This window comes from Pipra filicauda, unplaced genomic scaffold (assembly GCF_003945595.2).
Source record: "Pipra filicauda isolate LSUMZ 115617 unplaced genomic scaffold, ASM394559v2 scaffold2_size9829703_pilon, whole genome shotgun sequence".
Taxonomy (NCBI): Eukaryota; Metazoa; Chordata; class Aves; order Passeriformes; family Pipridae; genus Pipra; species Pipra filicauda.
Window position 1 is genome coordinate 730,099 of NW_024104421.1, and position 23,865 is coordinate 753,963.

At 39.7% G+C, this 23,865-nt stretch overlaps 1 protein-coding gene across 2 annotated transcripts in view; it reads left to right on the top strand.

Annotated features, from left to right (window-relative positions):
• The window catches only part of BCAT1 (branched chain amino acid transaminase 1), a 61,817-nt gene extending 38,409 nt beyond the window's left edge, over positions 1-23,408 (top strand). For both annotated transcript variants that reach the window (XM_039383205.1, XM_027726655.2), the window contains 6 exons: positions 758-921; positions 2,058-2,200; positions 8,144-8,229; positions 10,481-10,621; positions 11,748-11,822; positions 16,054-23,408. In XM_039383205.1, the coding sequence (XP_039239139.1) occupies positions 758-921; positions 2,058-2,200; positions 8,144-8,229; positions 10,481-10,621; positions 11,748-11,822; positions 16,054-16,095 (651 nt within the window). In that variant the 3' untranslated portion in view covers positions 16,096-23,408. The remainder of the gene's footprint in view (positions 1-757; positions 922-2,057; positions 2,201-8,143; positions 8,230-10,480; positions 10,622-11,747; positions 11,823-16,053) is intronic.
• The last annotated feature ends 457 nt before the right edge of the window (positions 23,409-23,865 follow it).

The following is a 23,865-nucleotide window of genomic DNA, read 5'->3' on the forward strand; positions in this document are numbered from 1 at the left end:
AAATTACCTCCAGAGGTGCCTTCCAACATAATAATTTTGTGATTCTATTGTCAATCCCAAGCTTTACAGAATGATGAAGGTAAGCAGTCTCCTATCAGAGGCTTCAGACTTTATCCAGTACCAAACTTCATCTCCACCTTCAAGTATTGATGGTGATGACTTGCAGGATAGGAAGCCCCCCAGAGAGGAGGGGGAAAAAAAATCTGTTACATTCCAGGTTATTTCCTGTGCTGTTGTGTGAACTGCTTCCAGCAGGCAAATAATTTTAGTTGTCACACAGTCATTCACAATGCCAGCACTCAACTCTACCAATGCCAGTTCTAAGTGGCACTGGCTAATTCTCCTCACTAATGCAGCTGACTGTTTTCCCCACTGTTGTTATTGCTAGCAGTGGTTCTTGCCACTCCTTCCCCTAGAAGGCTTTGAAGGCTTCTGCTATGATTAATTCATGTGATTATATAGTACCTTGTTAAGCTTAAATTCTGAATTCTCAAAAGGTTGGAACTCTTTCAGAAGATTAGAGTAATATATAGGTAAATGGAATGCTTTAAGTGAATGGTGATAGTCTATAAAATTAGGGTTGTTATGTTGCTTGGATGGGGGGAAGTTACATAAATATTTTCTCTTCATTGCAGCACTTTGCATTGTCCTGATAAAAGCTCTCATGCTGCAGTTCCACTGAAGGCAGTGTTTCAAAAGCACCTGATGTTTGAAGTATGCCAGTGACTTTTGATTTGTTTACATTCCTTATTTTCAGCCTTCCCTTGGAGTGAAGAAGCCGACTAAAGCCCTCCTGTATGTCATACTGAGCCCTGTAGGCCCTTACTTTGCAAGTGGAAGCTTCAATCCAATATCCTTATGGGCGGATCCAAAATACGTAAGAGCCTGGAAAGGAGGAACAGGGGACTGCAAAGTGGGAGGGTAAGAAAACATTGTTCTGCATTTCTCTATATAGCTCACAAAGCAGATTTGGGTTTTAGTGAAGTACCTAATCCAGCAGATGTAGAGACATTAAATGCAGTAGTTAAACAAACAATGTGCTACAACAAAGATTTCAAAATCGTACTTCGCAAATATTATTTATACAATGCAGTTGCATGGTTTTGTTTGAATATTACTGCCAAGTTGATTTTTTTGCAGCACCTCAAGCTAGGGAACTGGAGCTGGAAGGTGTCCATGTAATACTTTCGCTCTTCCCCTTGCTGCAGTAGACACTGAAGACATCAGTTTTGTGAAGCATCTTTCAGTGCAGCATCCTGCTGCCAACTGGGCAGGGAGCAGCACTGGCTGCTGACCTCCTGCCTTGGCAGGCTGTCCCAACAAGCCATCTGCAGTGAGCAGAGGGAGTTTGGGGGTTTAAGGGAAAGAAGAGCCAATTATCTGCATTGACTTTAGCCTGGCAGTTTTCTGCTGAACTAGGCCTAAGCACAGGTATTATTCAGTTGGATTTGCTCTGCAGGCAGCATTTTAGGAAAACATTTGCTCCTCAAGGATATGGAATTCATCAGGGCCCATTTGGAGCTCCTGAAGATACTTGTTCTGTGAATGTCTTTTACTAGAAAAGAAATAACGTGCCTCTGTTGATATTTGTGCAGCAAGAGATTCATCTGATACATATTACTCATCTGTTAATCTGAGGTATATGAGATGAGGTAGATGATTTTTTTCTTGGTTTTTTTTTTAAGCCATGAACTGGAGAGTAATTGTTATTCTCTCTCCAGGATGCCAACTGCTAAATAAAGATAAATGCTTTCCTATGGTGTTTAATTGCAGTAATTAGAATGTCCAGAATATGGAACAAGAGGTATTTTTAAGACAATTTGGATGGATATCTTTGAGCTGTTGATGCTGTTCAGCTCTTCAAAGTTTTGGGTTGTGGATACAAATGATCTAGTAAAATACTGGTAGAGTACTTCCAAAGAAAATGTCCCAGGGACAAGCAGTGACTGTGCAGAGCACTTGCTCATAAGGTAGATGTGCACAAAATCTTGCTTGAAAATTAAAAGATACCCAACCAGATAGTCATAACTGTTTGCTCTTTCTTTTTGTTTCTGAAGGAATTATGGTTCTGCTATTTATGCCCAGCAAGAAGCCCTGGAGTTTGGCTGCCAGCAGGTTTTGTGGCTCTATGGAGAAGATCACCAAATAACTGAAGTTGGAACAATGAATCTGTTTCTCTACTGGATCAATGAAGATGGAGGTACAGTAACATAAAGCATGAAAACTTTAACAGAGTAGGCGGTTTAATCCACAAAATGATTATTAGAATGCAGATCATAAACTGTTAAATTAAAATGATTTAACAAAAGAAGTTATTATTCTCTTCTGAAAACTAATAGGTGACTGTTAATTATATCACTGTGAAAGAGGAGATTCTAGAGCAGGTGTGAATGCTGCCTGCTGATAACATACTCAACTGCTGGGCCAGTCCATGTGCTCAGAAGGGCAGAGTCTACCCAGACAGAAGGTCACACATCAGGCTTAGTCTCAGCTGTAGCAGCTTGATCTCTGAGGAGGTGTTGGCTTAGAAGCAGCGCAGAGGTGCTAAAAGACAACTTGTGGCTGTGCATCTCTTCAAATTCTGTGGCTCTGAGCATGAGTGGCTCCCATCGTTACTTTCTGGCAAGTCAGATGTTCCCAAAGCGTAGCCAGAAGTATTTCAGCATCCAATTCATGAAGAAATGCTCTTTCTTCAAAGAATTTGAAGTTCTGTCCAGTGATGACAGACAGAGAGAAGCATGTCAGTAAGTGTTCCAGATCACTAATGCTCAAATGATGCTTTCAAGACATACCACCATTCTCTAAGCTATTTTTACCCCTTTGTACCCACGGTCACCTCTGAACAATGTAGATGCTGATTAGATGACTAGTTAATGAGCTGCCAACTATTTAAACATCTCAAAAACACCCATTGTGTATGCATATATTCAGATCTTGAAAGGTGATAGCTGCACCTGATAACTGGTTTGGAAGACTACATGACTCTTCAAAGGACTGAGCCAATGTACAGGCAAGTGAAAAAAAAGCATACCTCCTGACTTCCATGGATGCTGGCCCTCCATGAATATGAAGTGTTATTGAGTTTTTGCACGATGCAGCAGATGCAGGGTTCAAACTCAGATTTCATTGTAGTGCCACGAGTACCCTTGAAAATTGCTGTTTTTCTGACAGTGCTCAGCTGCAGAGTACAGAGGCAACATTCTGTGGGGACAGCAGTGTGCTTTGGATAGTGTAGGATAATAGGGATTCAGCTACCTGACTCCCAGCTCTGTTTTCATTGTTTGTCCTGCAGAATCTTTACCACTTTTTTTAAAAGGGGGATGATACTCCCTCAGTGTGGAATGAGTCCATGAAGTTTTGTGAATGAAACAGTAAATACTGGAAATTTTCTTGTCATTATAGCAGCACTAGATTTGTCAGTGTAGCTAGATGGCCAAATTTATGCCTTGTGCAACTTTGCTGGAGAGACATGAAAATAGATTTTGGCTTGTTCTGCCCAGGGAAAGGACACTGAAGCGGGGACATAATTAGAATTCAATGTTCTCATTGTGCTTAAACCAGGAGTATGCTGGAATTATCCAGCTGCAGCACCGTACTGTTCCAAAGATCTGCCAATCACTGTGTTACCAGTGCACTAGTGAATGGTACTATTGTGAGGTGGCCGTAGCAAACAACTTGTAATTCATGCCACCCAAGCAGGCTGTGTGCTGGCAAACCTGCCCTCTCACAGGACACGGCAGTATCCTCACTGGAGCACTTCGCTGTCCCCCGGTGTGTTGGGTAATGCTTAATTTAGGGGATCTTGGGCTGAGAATTGCTCCTGCTGCCAATGTGTGTCATCACATGCCTTACCTACGGCTTTGCACCGGGGTTTAGAAAGCGCTTGTCATTGTGTTCTGTCACTTCACGAAGGACACTTACTTAGGCTGTGGTTTGGTTTTGTTATGCAAACGCTGCAGCTGAGAGAGATATCAAACTGAGACAGGCAGAAATTACAGACCATCATGGAGAGGAAAATGCCTTTCTTTGTTCTGAGGTCACTGCTGAGTAGCTGGAACTGCTCTCCTTGGTTTATAACCAGTCAGAGACCCATCCTGGTAAAGCCTAGACCGGAGAACATCCATGCTTCCCATGGGAGTAGGCTTTTCTTGCAAGCCTTTGCTGTATATTTTCAGTTACAGCATTGTGACTAAGCATGACCTGTTATCCTGGGTGGCAGGAGGAGCCTGAAAAAATGTTTTATTTGTAACATCAAGGAGGGAGTAGGGGGGGAACCACTCAGTTTTTGGTAAAATAACGTGACATGCTCTATGCAGTTCTTGTATTCCCCCTGCTGCTCTGGCAGAGGCTTAGAATATGACCATACCTGGATATCTGCTGTTGCATAAACACATGCTGTTGCATGTGGCATTTCATTCATCAAATCCTATTTGCAGTTTATGTTCACTAAGTGAAAAATCTGTTTGCGCTACAGTCCCTTCCACCTGCCTCTTCAGAGCACGTAACTATCCCAAGAAACTGTTGACACTGCAACTCATTTCCTGCAACAATGTCCGTTCTTCTGCCTAAAATATAGGCTTGGCTTTATGGAAAACCTCAAAATTCAAGTGTATGTCCAACATGAAGATGGCTAGCTATGAAATCTGTGTGCACTTTTGAAAAATTCAGTTTCTTCAGGTGATTTGGAACCATTTGGGCTCCACTTCTAGCTCTAATGTTAAGACATTGTTAATAGCATTCAGACATTACTTAATATTTTAGTGCTGCTATTAAAATGGTGATTAATAGTACCCACTTCAAAATTTCATAAATTAAAAAATAGATATGTGAAAAGATTCTCTGAAAGAGGTAAAATTTGAGGTAGGTTTGCTTAGTGTTCTGTAGTCGGAAGGTTATTTGTGCTGCAGAAGTATCTTGTACAGGTAGATAAAAGAAAATAAAGATTGTATCTTCTGCTCTAGCAGAAAGCAATAGCATGGAGGGAAGAGCAGCAAATTAATGAGATGACAGACAAAGGAAAGGAGGAGAAAGTAATTGAGGAAAGCAAATTGACAGAGACACAAAGACAGAGTGACTGCATGAGGGAAAAGTAGAAGAAAAGCCTGATGGGAAATAAGAAGAAAGAAAGGTCCAGAACAAACTGGGAGAAGAAGTCAGCTGTTAATAATAGTGAAAAAAGGGTTTCCTGGGCTCTTCTTGACCCTGAAGTTCACTTGGAATTTGTTATCATTTTGGTAAAATATATTTAGGTGAATTTTTCAGCGTAGTTGTATTGTGAGTAGTACTGAAGGCATCTCATGTTTGCAGTCTTGTCTGCTATATGTTCATAAATACAGGTGTGTAGAAAAAATCAAAGGTGTATAATATGCAAGACCTCATCTAAAAAATCCCTTTAAAACACTCTGATGGAATTCCATTGTTATAGCAAACCTACACTGTGCCTGGTTTAATGGGGCACTGGGCTGATGGTGCTACTGCTGCAACAATGTGACAATAACAGGAGAAGAGAAACCCTGACATTTTCCTTCAAATGCCTTCCCCCCCCTTTCTGTGACTATGCATTTTAAGGCTCCCAGCCCGTCAAAATAACTCAGAAGGCAAATGGAGTCTGTGAGCTCCCAGCCTGGTTTCTGGGAGATGGACAAACTGATGTCATATGGAGCCTGGTTTGGCATCAATTCACAGAGAGGATGAGCTTTTGGCTTGCCATGTTGGATAATGTTATCATCTCTGCCGGGTACCAGGGGAGCAGATGTTCCCCGGGTGGCCCCAGGCTGGTAGTTATCATATGTACACTTGACAAAATTCTACGGAGCAGGCTGTTTGAAACATTTTGAGACTTCCATGTCCTGTCTGCTCAGTGCTGTTTGGCGGCTGGTTTGGCCTGGCACCCTTTTCAGACTAGCTCAAATCAATTGATATATGTTATTGAGCTTAAACAGGTCCTGGACAAGATCTGTGGCAACATCACCAAATAGAGAAGAGTAGTGACAACATTTGGTATCAAAGTCCACAGTATTTGAAGTTTTGTATTAAAGAAAGGAGTGCATTTGTACGTGACTGTGTCACAAATGCAGGACATCAGGTTTTCCATGTTCAGAATCAAGTGAACTCTGTGGCTCATGGAAAGTTTTAAAGTCCACTTCTTTTGAGAGTTGTGCCAGAATTAGGGCCAGACATGCATCATAATTAGGAGTGATGCTGTACAGACTTTTAAGAAAGGAAAGCTGCTATTCTTGACTGTATGAGAAAGAAGAGATCGCTGCTGTGCTTAGGAATCTGGATAGGTTAGGGAATGGCACTATAGGTTAGTCAAAACAGAGCAGAACATATAGCCTGTCCTAGGGCAGCTTTTCTATACATTTTGGCATGGCAGTTCACATCTATTACTTATGTGTGTATGGATCCTCATAAAAGGATCAGGGAAGCACAGACAAGAAAAATTTCCAGTCCAAATGAATAAATCCAGGTCTGGCAGCATTAAAAAGTAATGGCTATTTCCTGACAAAATGGAAAGTTGAGTAGCGGATTCAGTGACCAGTTCCATTTAATTAGCCTCCATTTCCCCTATCCCACCCCAGCCCCAATGCCCCCTCTTGCACAGTGGGGAGAGCCCATGCTGTAGTCAGTCTGGAGCTGTGTGTGCTCTGGCTGGCAGGCAGTGTTTGTACATGGAATTATCTACCTGAGTGCTGAAAACAGAGTATGGAGCAGCTGAGCTCAACCTGCTCCCACAGTCCAAGGACGAACACCGTGTTTCTCTCTTCTACTCAGCTGCAACTTTTCACAGGACTTTTACAAATATTTTAAAGACAGCTTCTCCTTTGAGAGGGGTTCAAAAAGACCTGGATTCATTGATCTTCTTGTGGTCCAGGGAGATGGGGACATAATAAAATCATGAAGATACATATCTTTTCCTTTTATGTGACCTAGGTAAAAAATAAGCAAAAAGGTTAATGGTTTGTGGATTTTATGAGAAGGGTAGTTTCCTTATAAGATCAAGAAGCAAAGTGAATTATCATTGGGGAAAGAAAACGGTTAGAAAAAAATATGAAGAGTATTACTGAAAGACTGTGGATGTCTTGATTTCTCAGTGCAAACTTGAGACTGTCCTAAAAGTGTCTGAAAAAGAGTGAATGATCAGTGTTCTCTGATAATAGAACATATTATTAGCAAATATTAGCAAATATTTTAAATGTTTATATTCCTTTCAAATGTTGAAATGTTCAAATGTTAAACTGTTTACAATGAAAGAGATAGTTCAAAATGAAAAAGAGTAACTCTGATTTGCTGCAAAGAACAGATGGAAAAACAAAGTCTACCTACAAACTTGTGTTGTAGCTCAAGTACAAGTGTGGATTACCATTTATCTGCCATTTCACTAGTTACGTTAGACGAATATTTATCTAATGGTTTTTTTTCAAAAGGAAACAAGAAGCACAAGCTAAAAAACCAAACTAGTTGAAGAACTTGTTCTTGTTGGAGTTTTCTTAAGACAGCTCTAATTTGTAAAGAGAAAATTAGGAGGGGAAAAAGGATGTCTAACCTACTGCAAAAGACCATTAAGGAAGTCTCTCAAGGAGAGTTGGCAAGGTTTCCACTGCTTTACTGATTCAGTAGATGGATTTCAAAATTTTTGGTAAATGTTTCATGTTCCTGCCATGAAGCAGGTATACTAAGTCCCATATTCCTAAATTAAATAAAGCAGTTCAGGGAAAGTCATGATCTACCCTGGGATTATTAGGTGTGGCTTTACCTCTGCTTCTCTCTTCAGAATTTGAAGACTGAACCATTGGATGGTTTCCAATAGTTATACAGTGAACCCATAATGCACTAAGGAATAAAACCTGCTACTAGGCATTAGCCATGTATATATTGATGTATGAAATTTGTTTTTTCCCCACCCACTGAAGTGTACTCAAAAGGTTCCAAACACTGAACAACTGTTTATTTGAATGGATTTTCTGTAATTTGTGTTCTTACTGAACTCTGATATAAACTGCATCTTACTGGGTACCACAGAATTATGGAATATGCTGAATTTAAAGGGACCCACATGTTTGGTGTAGTATCAGTAAACATGTTCTTCTGTTACTTTGGTTGTTTTTTAAACTAGTGTTTCTATTTCTTCTGTGTTTGACAGAAAATGAACTGGCAACCCCACCTTTAGATGGCATCATCCTTCCAGGAGTGACAAGGCAAAGCATTTTGGATCTGGCACGCAGTTGGGTGAGCGTTTTGGCCTTGGGAGTAATAGTTTCAAATACCATGTTATAATGTCAACAGAAACAAACATTTCTGGTGCTCAGTACCTTAAAGTTCAACTGATCTGGTTAAATCATGGAATCATAGAATAGTCTGGGTTCATAGAATCATAGAATGACCTGAGTTGAAAGGGACCTTAAAAGATCATCTTGTTCCACCCTCCTGCCGTGGGCAGGGACACCTTCCACTGGACCAGGTTGCTCAGAGCCCCATCCAACCCGGCCTTGGAAAGGACATTTAAAGGCATCTATTCCAACCTCCCCACAATGAGTAGGGACATCTTCAACTAGATCAAATGGCTCAGAGTCATATCCAACCTGTCTGAAAATCTACTTCCAAGGTCCCTCTGGATGGCATCCCTTCCCTCCAGCGTGACAACTGCGCCACAAAGCCTGGTGTTGCTGTCAAACTTGCTGAGGGTGCACTCGATCCCTTAACCTAAATGGGAACTAAGGGCATGCAAATTCATAGAATACCAACAGCATCAGGATACCCACACCTGTCACACAGAACAATACCAATCCTGTTAAAGTAGCTGCGTGTAGCATTTAACGTGAAAATTCTCATTAAATCCACCGGTACCAGCAACTTAAAGCAAGGAAACAAAGAATTACCATGCATGACCGTAGCTATACTTCAGTCATCAGCACACTATTTCTCCACTTAGTTCTCATGCTTCCAGCCTTGTTTCCACTAACTAGCATGCAGCCTAGCTAGCCACAGCCTTGAAGTCATCTGTCTGCTTCCAGTTCCTGTTCTGTACTGTAGCCATCCAAGAACTTATTTGGACACTTGGGACTACCTCATATCTTGAAATGCAGCAATCTGTTCACTCTGCCTCTACAGTATTCAAAGGTTTTACTGTGTCTTGGGTAAAAATAAGGGTTCATCAAGCCCAGTATCCTGTCTCCTGGTTTTGGCCAGGCTTATGTTTGGGGTGGAACAGCAGGAATAACACAGGCATGTGTGATACTTTCTCCCAGGTATTAACTCAACTTCCAACCACATGTATCTAAAAGACTTCCAGAAATAGAGTTCACAGTTATACACAGTTATACACAGTTAAACCTAACTTGCACTGAGGAGTGCTGGGCATGTATTTCATGGTGCATGTGTGCCCCTGATGAGCTGCCCTGAATTTTTATGTATCTTTATTTGTATTGGTACTCCCCAAGTGCAGACATGCATGCACACTTGTCAGTCTCACCTCCCTTACAAGACAGACTGACATTTCTAGTTGGTAAGGCTTTTTTTGTGAGATGCCAGATTCTCACCTTAGTCCACTTAAATAATCTACTCTCACAAAGGCTGTTCTGTTCTTCCTGACATCCACTGCCTAACCTATCTGAAACTCTGCTTACATGGTGTCCCTGCCTCTATCTCTCCAAATATTGTCCTGTCCAGACATAATCATATTTTCTGCCATCATAAGCATCTCTGTTTCATGTTAAAAAGCTTGCATATAAAAGAAGGGCTAAGCTTTAGTTTTGTCTAATAGGACAATAATGTCCCTACAAATCCACAAAATAAAAATTTCAAATTTTGATGTTTATTTTTTTTTCTTTTAAACACATCCCCTCGATCAGTTGCAATGCATTCTTCAACACTTTTAGGAGGTAAAACACTTCCAGTGTTAAGACTGTTCAATGTGAATTGCTTTACTCATGCCTGCAGTACAGTTAATTTTTGTATGTGACAACTGTGTGCAGGCTACAGTGTGAAATTTCACTAGGGATTAAAAAACTATATCACATCTAGTTGGCCTTGCAGGTGGAATTAACAGAATGTATTTTGCTTAGGAATCAGTGATTCTGAGAGTGGGATGCAAAGGCTCTCTTGATATAATTGAGTAATTTTTGTACAAACTGAAGTGTGTTAGAGACCATGAGTAGTCAGATCCTGTGTCACATAACAAATGACAAATTCTTTGATGTTACTCCCTAGTGTGATACAGATATTCTGTACTAAAACAGAGGGAAGTGTCACTTAATCATCAGCATTGTGTCTGGCAAACCATTGGCTTAGTTGAATGTTGTTCTTTTCATTAAAGTCTCTCTTGTGTGATTCTGGGAGGTTTGAAAAGTTCACAAGATCAGAGCCAAAACCTGACTGCCACTAGGCGAACAGTTCTATTAAAGATGTTTCAACATGGAAAACAAAAATGCAGACATTTTTAAACTTTTTACGATTTTTATGGTGGATTCTTCTTGTGCAGGGAGAATTCAAAGTGTCTGAGAGATACATCACCATGAGTGATCTGACAGCTGCCTTGGAAGAAGACAGAGTAAAGGAGATGTTTGGTGCTGGAACAGCTTGCATTGTATGTCCTATCTCTAAAATTTTATATAAGGGCAAGGTAAGAAAATGTCTATTTTTTTCCTTCCTTTCTTCTTTCTTCAGAATTTTATTGTAATTAATTGCAGCTGAAGCAAAAAACAAGGGAGATGGAAAAGAAGTGCTGCCTGTAAAGATGAACAGTGTTTTTCAAGTGAGTTACTGGTGTATTGTCAGATGGGAACTTTCCCTCTTGTCTTCTAGAAATTTTGTAATAGTTAAAACCATAAAATTTCAATTCCATGGAAAATGAAAAAAAAACCCAAACAATTCCCACACCCAAGGTTCTTTGCAAATACAGACAAATACATTCTCCCATGTTTCTTTCATTGAACATTTTTTTTCAAAGCTAAGGCACCTGGAAAAGGTGAGTAGAGGAAAGACTTTGACTGGAAACCTAATTTCTGGGCCACTGCTGTGTTTCCTTCTCAAGCTTATCTCTTCTTCACCCCTCATCTCAGCTCTGATGGAAGAGCTGTTTCAGGAGGGTGCACAGCTGCTTCCACCTACTATGGACATATGGGAGATTTCTCCTGCTCAGGTGGAACTCCACAGCCATTCAGGCTGTTCAGCTGATTTGATGCTATTTAGCCAGCACAAAGTTAGTTCAGAAGGTTGGGGCTTTGAAGTTGAATATAGGGATGTGCTTTGTTCCATTAAATGTGGTAAGTAGAGTAATTGGCTGTTAGGTGATACTTCTTGAATTAATAAACTAGAATAAATGTATTGATACTATCTGATGCTAAGAGAATATGAGAGACATCAAGGTACCAAGTGATAAGTTCTGTAAGTGTAAGTGTTGTATTTCTACACGATATATTTTGAAATGAAATACTGCATATAATGTTACTACTCTTGCCTACACAATACTCCCTCTGTTTTGGATAGATCTTTTGGAAGGCTTAGATTAGCCTCTATTTAAAAATAGCATAACAGTTCTACTAATCTAACTTTTCACTGCTTCAGCATGCCCTCCTGTAAAAAAGAACCCATTTCAACAACCTTTGACTACTTGTAAAGAGGGCTAGACAGCATGATAAATATTTATTAAAATTGTTGGCAACCATAAGGCACTCATATGTATGGTTATTACTTCATATTACTCTCTTTTTCTCTCCCTCCTCTCCTGCTCCTTTATTCCATGTCAGCATTTGCACATTCCAACTATGGAGAATGGGCCTGAGTTAACAACTCGTTTCCTGAATAAGCTGAGTGATATCCAGGTAAAGTGTTTCCTCCTCTATAACCAGATAAAATAATAAAAGGTGAACATTTGAAAGCATTGGAAAATAATCTTTTGGGTAATGGTGCTATAGAAAGCATTATATAATAATATAGACTGTTTCATTTGGTGTGATTATTCTATCAATATTCTTCTCTTTTCCTTGAGAATATATAATAGGGATGAAGTGTAATAGGGTTTTTCCCTGTTCATCTTGGAAGCTGGATAGGAGTTGCAAGATATTACTGTTATCAGCGAAATCTAGTACTATTGTTATAGGTTCCTTTTTAAGGGGAAAAAATAGGGTTATGAAGCATTTTAACCATGATCACAAATGAGTACAGTCTAATCAGTAAAGGGATGGGTGAAGCAGCAAACAGTCACATGATGCAGCCAACTGATCACTGTTTCTCTTTCTCAGCATCTTTCCAATCACACAGTCACTTCTTGTTCTTAAAACAGTTCCTTTCTCTGTGATTTGCTAAACATCACAGTCTATTTGGAATCTGTGCTTTATCTCCGTGTCTGGGCACAGGAGCCAATACCATTTCAGGTAAAGTCAGTGATAAGCATGAGATGGCCCTTCTTATTTTAGTTGCCTGTTTTCTCTCCCTTATTTAGTGTAGTTTACAGTGTTCTTGAAGACCACCTACTTGTAAAAGTAGGTCTTGACAAGTTACAAGCCCCTTTATTTAAGATCCAATAGCAGTTGCTACTGTCAGGATTTCTTCAAATTAAGTCTTATGGTTTCCATTCCACATTCTTAGCTCTTGGCTCAAGATGCTAGATTTGCCACTAAAATTTTTAACTTCTTACAGTAATTCTGTGATATGTGTCATTCTCCCTTGCCCAGTAGATAGTGACTGGCTTAAGACAAATTTATCCAGCCTCCTCCCTGAGGTTTCCTCCATGCCCTCCCTGATCACACGATCACAGAACGGATCAGGCTGGAAGGGACCACAGTGGGTCATCTGGTCTAACCTCCCTGCCCAAGCAGGGCCATCCTAGAGGACATTGTACAGAATTGCATCCAGACAGTTCTTGTATTTCTCCAGTGAAGGAGACTCCATAACTCTTCTGGACAACCTATTCCAGTGCACTGTCACCTCCGCAATAAGGAAGTTCTTCCTCATATTTGGGTGGAATTTTCCGTGCATCAGTTTCTGCCCATTGCCTCTTGTCTCATCACTCTGGTTTTCCATCACCAACCAAGGCTCAGGAGGAGGCTGAAAAACTGTAGATTGTTACTAAACATTATTTTTCTTTGACCTTTACAACTGTGCATATGGACCCTTTTGCTTTCAACTGTGTACATACCCTGTGTTCATTAGTTACATGCCAAGAGTAAATTCATTACTCCTGGACTATTATGCATATATTTATTTCTGAGTTCTTGTCCCAAGCCTTCCTTGGGCTCATATCCAAATGGACCCCAGGATGTCATGCAGAAAACAGTGCTGCAACAGACAAAATGCAATATCTACTATTCTTAAAATGTCAGGGGAGTTCTCAGGATCTTTGACCAAGATCTTTTATATTTTCTACCAAGAGGGCTAAAATAAAAGATCTCTTTGCAGTATCACTGGACTATTGTCATACCATTTGGACAGTTTGAGGCTGTTCTTCCAAAGAATTTTCAAGTTCTGAAGAATAAATATCAATGGAAATTACAGCCAAACACGGTCTCTGTGCTGTTGCCTGAACTAGGGCAACGTATCCATTTCATGTTGAACAACAGGCATTTGTAAAAAAAGTAAAAATTCTCAGCACCACCACTGGCCTGCATGTGAACCTCTGACCAGGAGATGCAGGGCTCTGTATCCAGTATTATTATACCAATTCCCTTGAGTACAATGCATGCTTTTTTAACATTTTCATACTCTCTTCATTATTGTGTTTCCAAGTCTGTTTTCATGCTACTTATTGTTCTTTCACAAGTCTGCTGTGTTCAACAGGATTTCTTTGGGTGTGAACAGCTGTTCAGTGGAACTAGAGCTGGAGTGACAAATTAGAAACTCATGGGCAGAACTGATTCCATTTCTCATGCCAGTTGAGAGAGACAGTGGTAGAACTGCAATACACATTTCCCTTCCCATCACTGAGTAGATATCGTGATCACTAAAGGTTGATAAAGACTTCAGATTAAATCAATTACATTGTAAAAAACAATGGTGTGTTTATGAATGAATTAGTCATAGTAGACTGTCTTCTATAACTGCTTGAGTTAGAAGATTTAGGGATGAGATCGTTTTCTCTGGGAATACACTCACTGAAATACCACTTGGATGTTTCTGTGGTTTTTCATCCATACTTTGAGAATAAACAAGCTCTTGTTATACCCTTTAAAACATAGATTAAGATGCAACTTGAAAGGGTTGGACAGAAAGTAAGATGTGCTCATTATGCTACGTGATAGAAAATACATTTAAACACTGCAATCAAGACAGCAGTGAACAGATACTTAGTCAACCCCCTGTCTTTTTCAAAGTTGCACAATCTAAGTGGATAGGCCACTGGAAAACAACCAAGAAAGGAGAATGAATGTGTTAAGTTTTACAAAGCAAGACTTGGGTGTGATGGGCAGTGTAAGAGGGATGGGATTGACAAGCCTGAAGTCAAAAAGTCTTTGACAGAATTAGAAAAGGATGCTAAACCTGCTTTAATTTCCAGAATGAAAACATCTTGATTGTGGTATCACATTTCATTCCCTCTTTAGTTCTGGAAGCAGGTGCAAAATGTAGTCAAATGACAACCCAGACCAGTCTCTGCGACTTCTGGTCAGCACCAGAGCATTACATGATACTACTACCTAAAAACAACAAAATTTACAAATAATCCCCTGGCCTCTGCCTGCTCTCTGGTTTGGAGGACGTGGGGATGCCACCCTTTCCCTGAGAGGCAGTGATAGGAAGGTCAAAGACATCTCTTTTTTCCGCCTTTGCCCTCAGCCTCAACAGAATTGCCTCACATGAAGGTAATTTAGTGTTTTGTGGTTAAACTAACAATACATCTGCTTTGCCTTGGTTATAATTCCCAAGGCAACCACACTGACTACTGGGAATATAAGCTGAAAATCCCTTGAACAAGTAATTTGTGCAAGGTCCTGTGTAGCACCTGACCAGTGTTAATCAACCACGTTGCAGACTGAAGAACAGGAGCAGCAGAATTAGTAATGAAAAGTAGATGTGACACATATGAAGGTCATGTAGAGGCTTTACCTGCTGGATTAGAGAGTGAAACACAAGCACAGTGAACACCACTCCTTGGTGGATCTAGAAGTGTGTTTTTTCTGGCTCATCCTGATTTGGAGCTGTTGTCTTCTCCCTGTCCCTTTATCTCCTCTCCTGATGATGTAGAACCTGAATTGGAGGAGTTCATTTTATCCACTCTGGATAAATTATCATTAAGTGATGTTTTCAGCCTACATGAAGCTTTTAAAATCAATCTTTATTTCTAGTTTGAAAGTGTTTTTAAGCTCCCTGAACTTAGTACTATGAGGGAAAGGACTCCCAACTCACGTCTGCCTCTAGTGTGTCCACCACTGTTTTATTTACTCATTTGAGCCCTGTGTGTGTTTTGGGGTCTCTCTGGAGCATTGTTTACAGGACTGGTGACAGAGTTTTAGAACATGCAGCCAGCTTAGCAACTGGAAGTGCTGCCTAATGACTGTATCCTTTCCTGGAAGGATACAACTCCATGCTATAGGTTACCCTCATTTCTGCCTGGTGATCCTGTTGGTTTGTGTATGGAAAGATGACTTGTTTTATTTTGGATTACAATTCTCTCTAATTGTACTCTCTGATATTTGTAATGGTTTTACTTCACATTCAGTCAGAATGTTATAATGAAAAGCCACCTTGAAAATAAAAAGAAATTTAAAAAAAGTGTTTATTGGAGCTTGAGCAGGGGCTTACTTAGGAGAGAATTAGTGAGCAGACCTCAGGGAATAACTGGATTAAACTGATGAAAGTGAAGCAGGACTGTTCTGTATCATCTCTAGTGAGTATCAGTATTGCCCCTTCCTAGTCAACCTTCTGGAATATGGTTAAAGCTTCAAGCTACTTTTAGGCTGTGGTCAAATCAAAGACAGAAGTAAAGACATAAGAAATAGTATAAACTACTGTCAGAGCAGTGGAAATGAATCTTTCTGAGGCCAGACCTAAGAACGTATCATAACTGTACACTGTTTCTTTTAACTTCTATTCTTAAACTCCATTTTTGCTTTGTTTCAGTATGGAAGAGAAGACAGCGACTGGACGGTGCTGGTGTCATGAAGGTGGACGAGTTCAGACCCTCCAGATAGAACAGACACAAATAATGACAACTTCTGTAGCTGCCAGTGCGTAGCATAGTTTAAGTATCAATTTGCTCCCCAGGATGATTGTTTCCACAATCCGGCAAATGTGAACACAATCATTTTGATTTCTACTGTAATCTCCTTGGTAGAAGCCTGTCTTCTTGGTAGAGGTGCTAAATGTTAGCAATAGAACTTTCCTAATGGTTTCCTTAGTGCCTCCTTATGTACAGTCTGAAAACTTGTAAAATGCTCTTCAACTGCTCTTCAGTTTGGTTTGTTTAGCTGCCATCACCAGCAGAACACGTCGTGTGACACGAGGACGTCGCCTGTTTGCTGCCTGCAGGGTTCTGTTGGCATTATCCTGCCTTTTGCTCTGTGTTTGGGAAACAAATACGTTTAGCCACATGCTCTTTCCTTTCATACTCCGCTTGTATGGGAGATTCCTGAGTTTGCATAGCCCTCTAGATCCCCTCATGCATACTCTGTGGAATAACTCTGTCCTTTGGGCCAAAACTCTCTAACTCAGTCTTAGCCTGCAATATTGTCCCTGCTGGCCTATTGCCTTTCCCTCTGTGGGGATATGCAGTGGCTGCTCGGGCAGTGCATACCTCTCTAATAGTTGAATACATTCCTCCAGACATGATTTGAAGGGCATGGTCAGGCCCTGCTGAGGCAAAAGTTCCCCTTTGTTAGGCCTAGTACGGAGCTGGGAATTGTGGGCACAGTGTTGCCTTCCAGCCCAATGTCTAGAAAATAAGATTAGACAACTGTGGCTGTGAAAATTCAACCACTCTTCACAGCAACCCAGACTTTGGATTAAGGAATTTCTTTCATCATCCAATCACATAATTTAGACCAGCAAAATGTTTTTCTTGTCCCCTTCACCCCTCACTGTGAAATGTATCCAGTCTTCATCGACATATGTGTACTAGAAGGGCCTTCCTATTAAGGAACAAGCAATGTTGTCAACAAGCAAATGTCTAGCACAAGAAGGAAAGAGCTTTCATTCAAAACCCTGGTGTCATTCTGTTTAAGCACATAATTCCCCATTTAACGCTGCTCTCTCACGTGCAGTCTTGATACTTTGGAAGCAATACAGAGCATGTAGCCCCTAGTTAGGGAAATAACTTCTGCAAATGTTCACTAACAATCATTCTGTAATATTTATTAGCTTTCTCCTTTTGCACACAGCTTTGTTGAACAGCTTTAAGATCTCTCTTGCCAAAAAGGATCACCATGTTCTGTATCAATGTTCCAAAGTGCTACTTCAGTGTAAAACTGGTGGAACTTTATTGACACTTTATTGGAGTCCTATAAGAAGCAAAAGTGAAATGTTTCTTGTCCTAGTTTGCAGTAGAGATGCACCAGTATTAAGGGAAACATTTAGCACTTTATTTTTTTAAGACCCAACAGTATCTCTCCCATGATTTGTAAGTCCGTTGTAGTTACTGGTATTTGTTAACATAGTTTAAAAAGGCAAAATATAATTTATAATAGACCATCCATGCCTTATGCAACTGTTAAAGAATAGCCTTATGGCTTTCCTGTTCATTTTTGGTCTGGTTTTAAAGACAACCCTTTCTTAGCCATTTCTTTCTTTCGCTCCCTCAAATCATGACTTTTCCTACCTTTCACTGTGGTCCGATCTGATCTTTTAATGAAGAACAGTTGAAGGTTCTCTCTGACACTGTAATCATTGTTAAAATTTGTTGAATAGGTTTTTCTTTAGACAACAACTGCAAGCACAAAATGGTGTTTCACTTACAGTAGCAATAGTGATGTGTGACTGTATTTCTGACCATTTGAATCTGTACCGTGTGCTGGTCTTCGTTCAGTATCTTACTGTGTACTACAAGCTGCTGGTAGTCTTTCCTTTTTTTTTAATTACATGACTGGAAAAATTACATGGGGAATGTGTCAAGATGCAACATGGGGTAGGAAGATTTATCTGATGAGACCAGTATCGTAACTAAAGAGTGCCTTTAACTAGAGCGTGGCATGGAGCTCTCTACAAGAATATGTAATGAGAAACCACATGTGGCTTCCTTTTAACTGAACTATCTGATCTGTCCCTTATGTTCATCTTAGATTTAGCAGCAAAAGGAAAAGTGAAAATATCTATCTTCAGTGGTTGTACAATACTTTAACATCTCAAGATGAAGTTAGGGTTGGCAGATACTGTATATCAAAAATCCCCATGAAGGCCTCAGTGTACCAGCAGTAATCTATTCAGTAGGCAGAATGAATAAGGACCAGATAGAAGAATTATTTTACTGCAGTGTAAACCTGAAAGTTGTATAAACCTCTTCTTAAACTCTTTGCAAATAATTTAATGTGAAGAAGCCAGGCGGTTTCATTTGGTGTGGTTTGCACTCTTTCCTGCACTGACCACAGAGACACCTTTCCAAAATTATGAGAATTGAAACTGGAATGACCCATAGAAATGCATGGTCTTTTCTTGCAGGGAAGAAAAAAACATGTAGTGTGTGTATGTTAACTGTTGTCTTGAAGATCTTGGTTAATTGCTTTACTCTGGCTGTGTCAACTCAAAGTTGTGCTGATTTCCAAATGGCATCCAGGGGAATAGGTTCTAGATTTTAAAATGTAAAACCTAAATAAGGGAGCTGGCAGCTCAGTACAGTACAGGAAATTCTTCTGGTGTTGCATGCTGTCCTACTCTGAATTCTGCCACTGCTTTTTTATCCCATTAACCAAAGGAAAGAAATAATATGTGTAAGTAATAGAGAGTATTTGGTATTGCATTCTCCCTGGTTTTGCTTGTAAAATTTAGGAGGGAACTGTGGTATTCCCTGGGCTAATAATAGATTGTAAAAGAACATCTGCACATCTTTTCTCCATGTGCCCTATTTGTTTAATTGCAACAGATTTACATAGAAAGAGTATGGTACATCATAACTAGGCAATTATCCATTCTTCATCACTTAGTTATGGTTCTGGTAATTGATCATTTAAGACATAAGATAGTCTAACATTAGGAGAATTTGAGACTGTTCAAAAAAAGATCAACAAATTAATATTGTTGTGTGATATTTGCATAATTGGCTGCAATTATTTAATGTTTAATTGGGTTGATCAAATGAGATTCAGTCTTTCACATGCTTATGTTTTACAAACACTGGTACTTTAAAAGGATAATAATGAATTCTAATTTTCATATGTTCTTTCTTCTTCCCTTCATTCTTTTGATTATTATTTTCAGTATTGAGCATGTCCTTAATTTTCAGTTTGGTGAGCATGATTCATGCATAAGAAAGAAGTCTGTCAAATAAGAGAATTTTCAGGAAACTGGCATTTCATACGAGCTGTTCTGGTGCCAAGAGTTATGGCTTCAGCAACCTGCATTACCTAACTAGATTCTTAACTGCAATGAGGGCAAATTCACTGAGAATTTACAGTGACAGACCCAGGTGGGAATGTTAATAAAGGTTCCTATACTAGATAATCTGTTCAGTCCATAGCAGTTCAAAGCAAACATGGTTTTTCTGGGATATAGAAGGGAAGTCTGGGAAGACAAAAGCAAGGCAGTGAGATGTCTCTGCTCAGCCATTGTTTACACCTGTTCAACTATCTCAAGCCAAAAAGCAGTTGTCCTCCACTTCTCCTCTTTGTGCATAAACTCTTCTTTGGGTTTGCCAAATTCAACGTAGAGATACCATACACTCTGTACACTTATTTTATACTTATTTATCCTCAGGCGTGAAGACTGTTAATTTGGAAAAATGTGATTTTTGAAATTAATTTGGAATGCAAGTTATTTGAAATGTCTGTCTAATACATGGTATTCCAAGGAGTTAGACAGAAAAACAGCTGGGACTGATTTCACAGCTACCTAATTAGAGGAGGAACCCTCTTGAATTCAATGGCCTCTCCAGAACAATCTGTATAATCTCAAGAGATTTCATAGTGTGAACTGTCTGTTGATAGTGCCTTGCTATGGAGTAGAATAAAAGAGGTGGTAGCACAGCCTGCCAGACGTTGCCTGTGCATGGGATCCACCCCGTGGGTGGTGAGTTTTCATGTTCTCATGTCAGGCTCGTATCCTGAGAGGTGGGCAGGTGTAAATGACGGCTGAGCGTGTCCCGGGGTGGGCTCTTCCTCGCTGTCTTTCTCTCCCTTCCACGTGGATTTGCAGCCCCTTTTCCCCAATCTTCCGTCATCATGCCACTGAGTCTTATACCTAAAAGTGACCATCTGCATTCTTTTTCTTTTAGCAATCATGGCAGTTAAAAAAAAAAGAAAAAAAAGGCATTTTGTTCGTATTCCAGGTGTTGAGGGATCAGAATTGTGCTTTACCACCCATGTAATGCCTGAATAGACTGCTACTGACTTTGTGACCCTGGACAAGTTATCTAACCTCTTTGTAAGTGTAGAGTAGTAGTACTACCAGTGATTTTGCTTTTAACTCTAATCCAAACTTTTGCATAAAAAGTTATTTTATTACAGATCAAATAAGCTTTCCAGACAAAGCTTTTTAAGCAGTGAGAGAGATGCCACATAGGGTCCAGTATTTCAAGGATTACTTTAGATTAGAACCATTCTGATCATGGAGGAGAAAAATGTTATCTGAAATAGAAACACATTAAAGATTTGCTGCATGAACACATAAATGAGTAACAGGTGTAGTTACAAAGTAGCATACAGAAACATCCTGACAAGAGAATTCACCTCAAACAGGGCTATCCTATTTAAAAATGATGCTTGAAGGAAGGATTATACCCCTCAGTGTAAAGTCATTGGCATGAGACTGTTTTAGAGGTGCACTTAGTCAAGTACCACTGACAGAGACCTCTTTGTCAGTCTTGACAACAGATTTTCTGAACAGCAATTTGGAAGTGTGGAAGAACTCTGTTTTACTGTATTTTGTCACTATCCTCAAGATTTGGAAAAAAAATTCACAGGTCCTAAATCATTTAAGCTAAGCAACTTCTTAATAGGTATTTTTAGCCATAAGAGCAGAAGAGAATACTGGCATTGCATTGGTGAAAAATACTTTTGTAGCAGTCCTCCTGTCCAGGCCTTGCTTTGAGCATGATGCTTTGTAGGAATTCCAGGATATTTTCCCTGACTGTGCAAAATCTGAGTGCCATCTACAGCACACTTGGCAAATATGTCCCCAGCTCCATAAACAAAACCAGCTTGGTCGTTGCCTTGAGGTAGAACAGTCAGGTTACATTAGGATTTAGCAGCTGAGGAACAATACTGAACTAGAACAGTCAAGCCTTAGATTTGGAATAAAGTTTTGGAATTACTAGCTCAGATAAAATTCTCATTAATCACGCTAGCAAGGTTAACCACACCCCAATATACTAAAAATAATCTTATTATGTTCACTAGTAATAACAGCATGGCCATATTCTCATCCCTCTTTCTGAACATGAATTTATACTGTTTGCTTGTCTTGAAAGTTAATTTATTGTGTCTGATTTTTACCACAATCCTGAATTTTCATGCCATGGTTTAAAAAAAGACTCTTAAATTTCATGTTCATAGAAAGATCTTAAGGAGGATTTAAGACCTTGATGTAGAATTTTTAAGTCTTTAAAATGCCTGCTGGGTAATGTTAAGGTAGAAACAGAGAAGACAACTTTGTGGAAGCATTTAACTCCAGTGTTCCAAGTGGTTTTCCAACACTGGTCACTTTTGGTTTTTACCAAAGAGGTACGCAGGGAACAATAGGTAAAATAAGTGTATTGCTTGTTTTTCTAAGCAAGAGTTGGGAAAGTTTCTTAAGAGCCGGTTCTCTTAATAACACTGACTCTTTATAGTTTTTGATTCTGTCAGGCTTAGAGCAGTCATTTCAGGGTGAGATGCAGGAGCTCAGAAGCTATCTCAGGAGGTACTGTCGGGCAGAAACAGAATTTCTTTCATTTTATGATCAAAGTGATCAAGAGATGAACATGGAATCTTTGAAATTTTGCACCTTTTTATAAAAACTTTGCTTTTCATTTTAGAAGTCTTATACAGTGTGGCTGAACTATTATCTTACACTATCATATCTCGGTACCTTATAGGAAGAAAGCAAACATTCTTATTCTTTATGTAATCACCTTCTTTCTGTATGTCAAATTCCCTCTTCACTATGGTTTGGTTGTCACTAGAATCATGACCACTCCAGGTGAAATAACAGGTTTTTTTCTCTACTGCACCCTACCAGTGCACTCCTCTGGGGCTTTAGTGAATAGTAAGTGCTTGCAGCAAATGCCAGAGCAAAAGGTAAAGTGAAAAGTCTTCTGTTTCCAGAACAGGTGTGCCAGGAGTGAGAGGAAAAATAGTCAGTGAACGCAGGAGGCCAGAAGAACATCTTTACCATTCTTGTTCAGTCCAGGAGACCACCCAGGTATACCAAAAATCTAGCAGGATAGTAGATGCTCTTACTCAGTTGCTTAAATACCTACATCTGTGCCTACATTTTCATAACTTGGGCCCTCGTATCTCAACTGAAACCCGCAACACACTTTTATATGTAATAAAACAGTAAAATATTAGGTCAAAACAAACACGTAATGCTCCGGATCATCTAACAGGTCAGTGGCCTATTCTCTTCCCATAATTTGTATTAATTTTCTAAGTAATTGTTGACTAGAACTGAAAGTAGGAGACAAATGCATCGTTAACACTATTTCATAGTCGAGGACCTTGACAAAGAGCAGATCTATTCCCTCTGTCTCCAGGGAGAGGGCTTGGCCACTAAGTAGAGAGTGACAGAATGGAAACAGTTCTTTGCCATAATGGAGACCAGTAAGAGTTTTTTTCTGAAGCTATTTGCAAACAATTTCTGTCGAGGCAGAAATTTGGAAAGACAGATGTCCTGATCTACTTGACCTTTGAGGCATTTAGAAGGGTGCAGTAGTAGTTATCTGAAACTGTAGCATATAAGCAGTGGGAAATTAGCAACTTAGAGAGGGAGAAGTAAACACCTCTGAAGGGTCTCTGTTTCCTCCAATTTTAAAAGTTAACTGGGTATTTTACAAGGATCTGAAGCATATAAAAGCAGTAAAGGACAGATGTGTGAAAAAATACTGGATAAACTAAAGGAAACTCTACCTCATTCTTCTCTAAAGGTTTTGTAGAAGCACAATTAAGCGCTCCTAATGGCATTGTTACGTACCGACCATCTGGCATGAGAGAAGCACTATATTTGTATGTCTATAAATCCTGTAATAACTGTATTTTGCTGGCAGTAGAATCAGTCTATACTATTTGCAGTTTTCCTCATCAAATCTGTAATTATGCAATGTTTCTGTCTCCAATAAAGGAATATAATGGGCACCTGTTTGTGACATGTTATGAAATCATCACTGTTGACAACAGCTAAGCATTATTATCCCATAGATGGGACCATCTATGAAACACATGCTTGAAGGCTGGATTAAAAGAAAAAAAAGAGTTTCTGAATGAAGTGGGGCATGTAAGAACAGCAAAGCAAGACTCAAGTGGCAGACATGCACCTACCCTGCCAAGCCTGGAGGCTGAGCCAGTTGTCTCACTTACAGTAAAATGCTGGACAGATTAACCAGCAAAACCACCTACCCGCTAACCATGTTGTCATGAAGCAGTTTTTAATATGGTGGGACTGTGTTGCTGTGACTGAATACAGCTCCCATTCTAAGGGTTTGGGGGCGATGAACTCAGGGGAGAGAACACCAGAAAACAGCTTTATAGTTTGAGCACTTACGTTACAGGGCAATTTTAAACAGTCATTACTCTAAAATATGTCAACCAATGG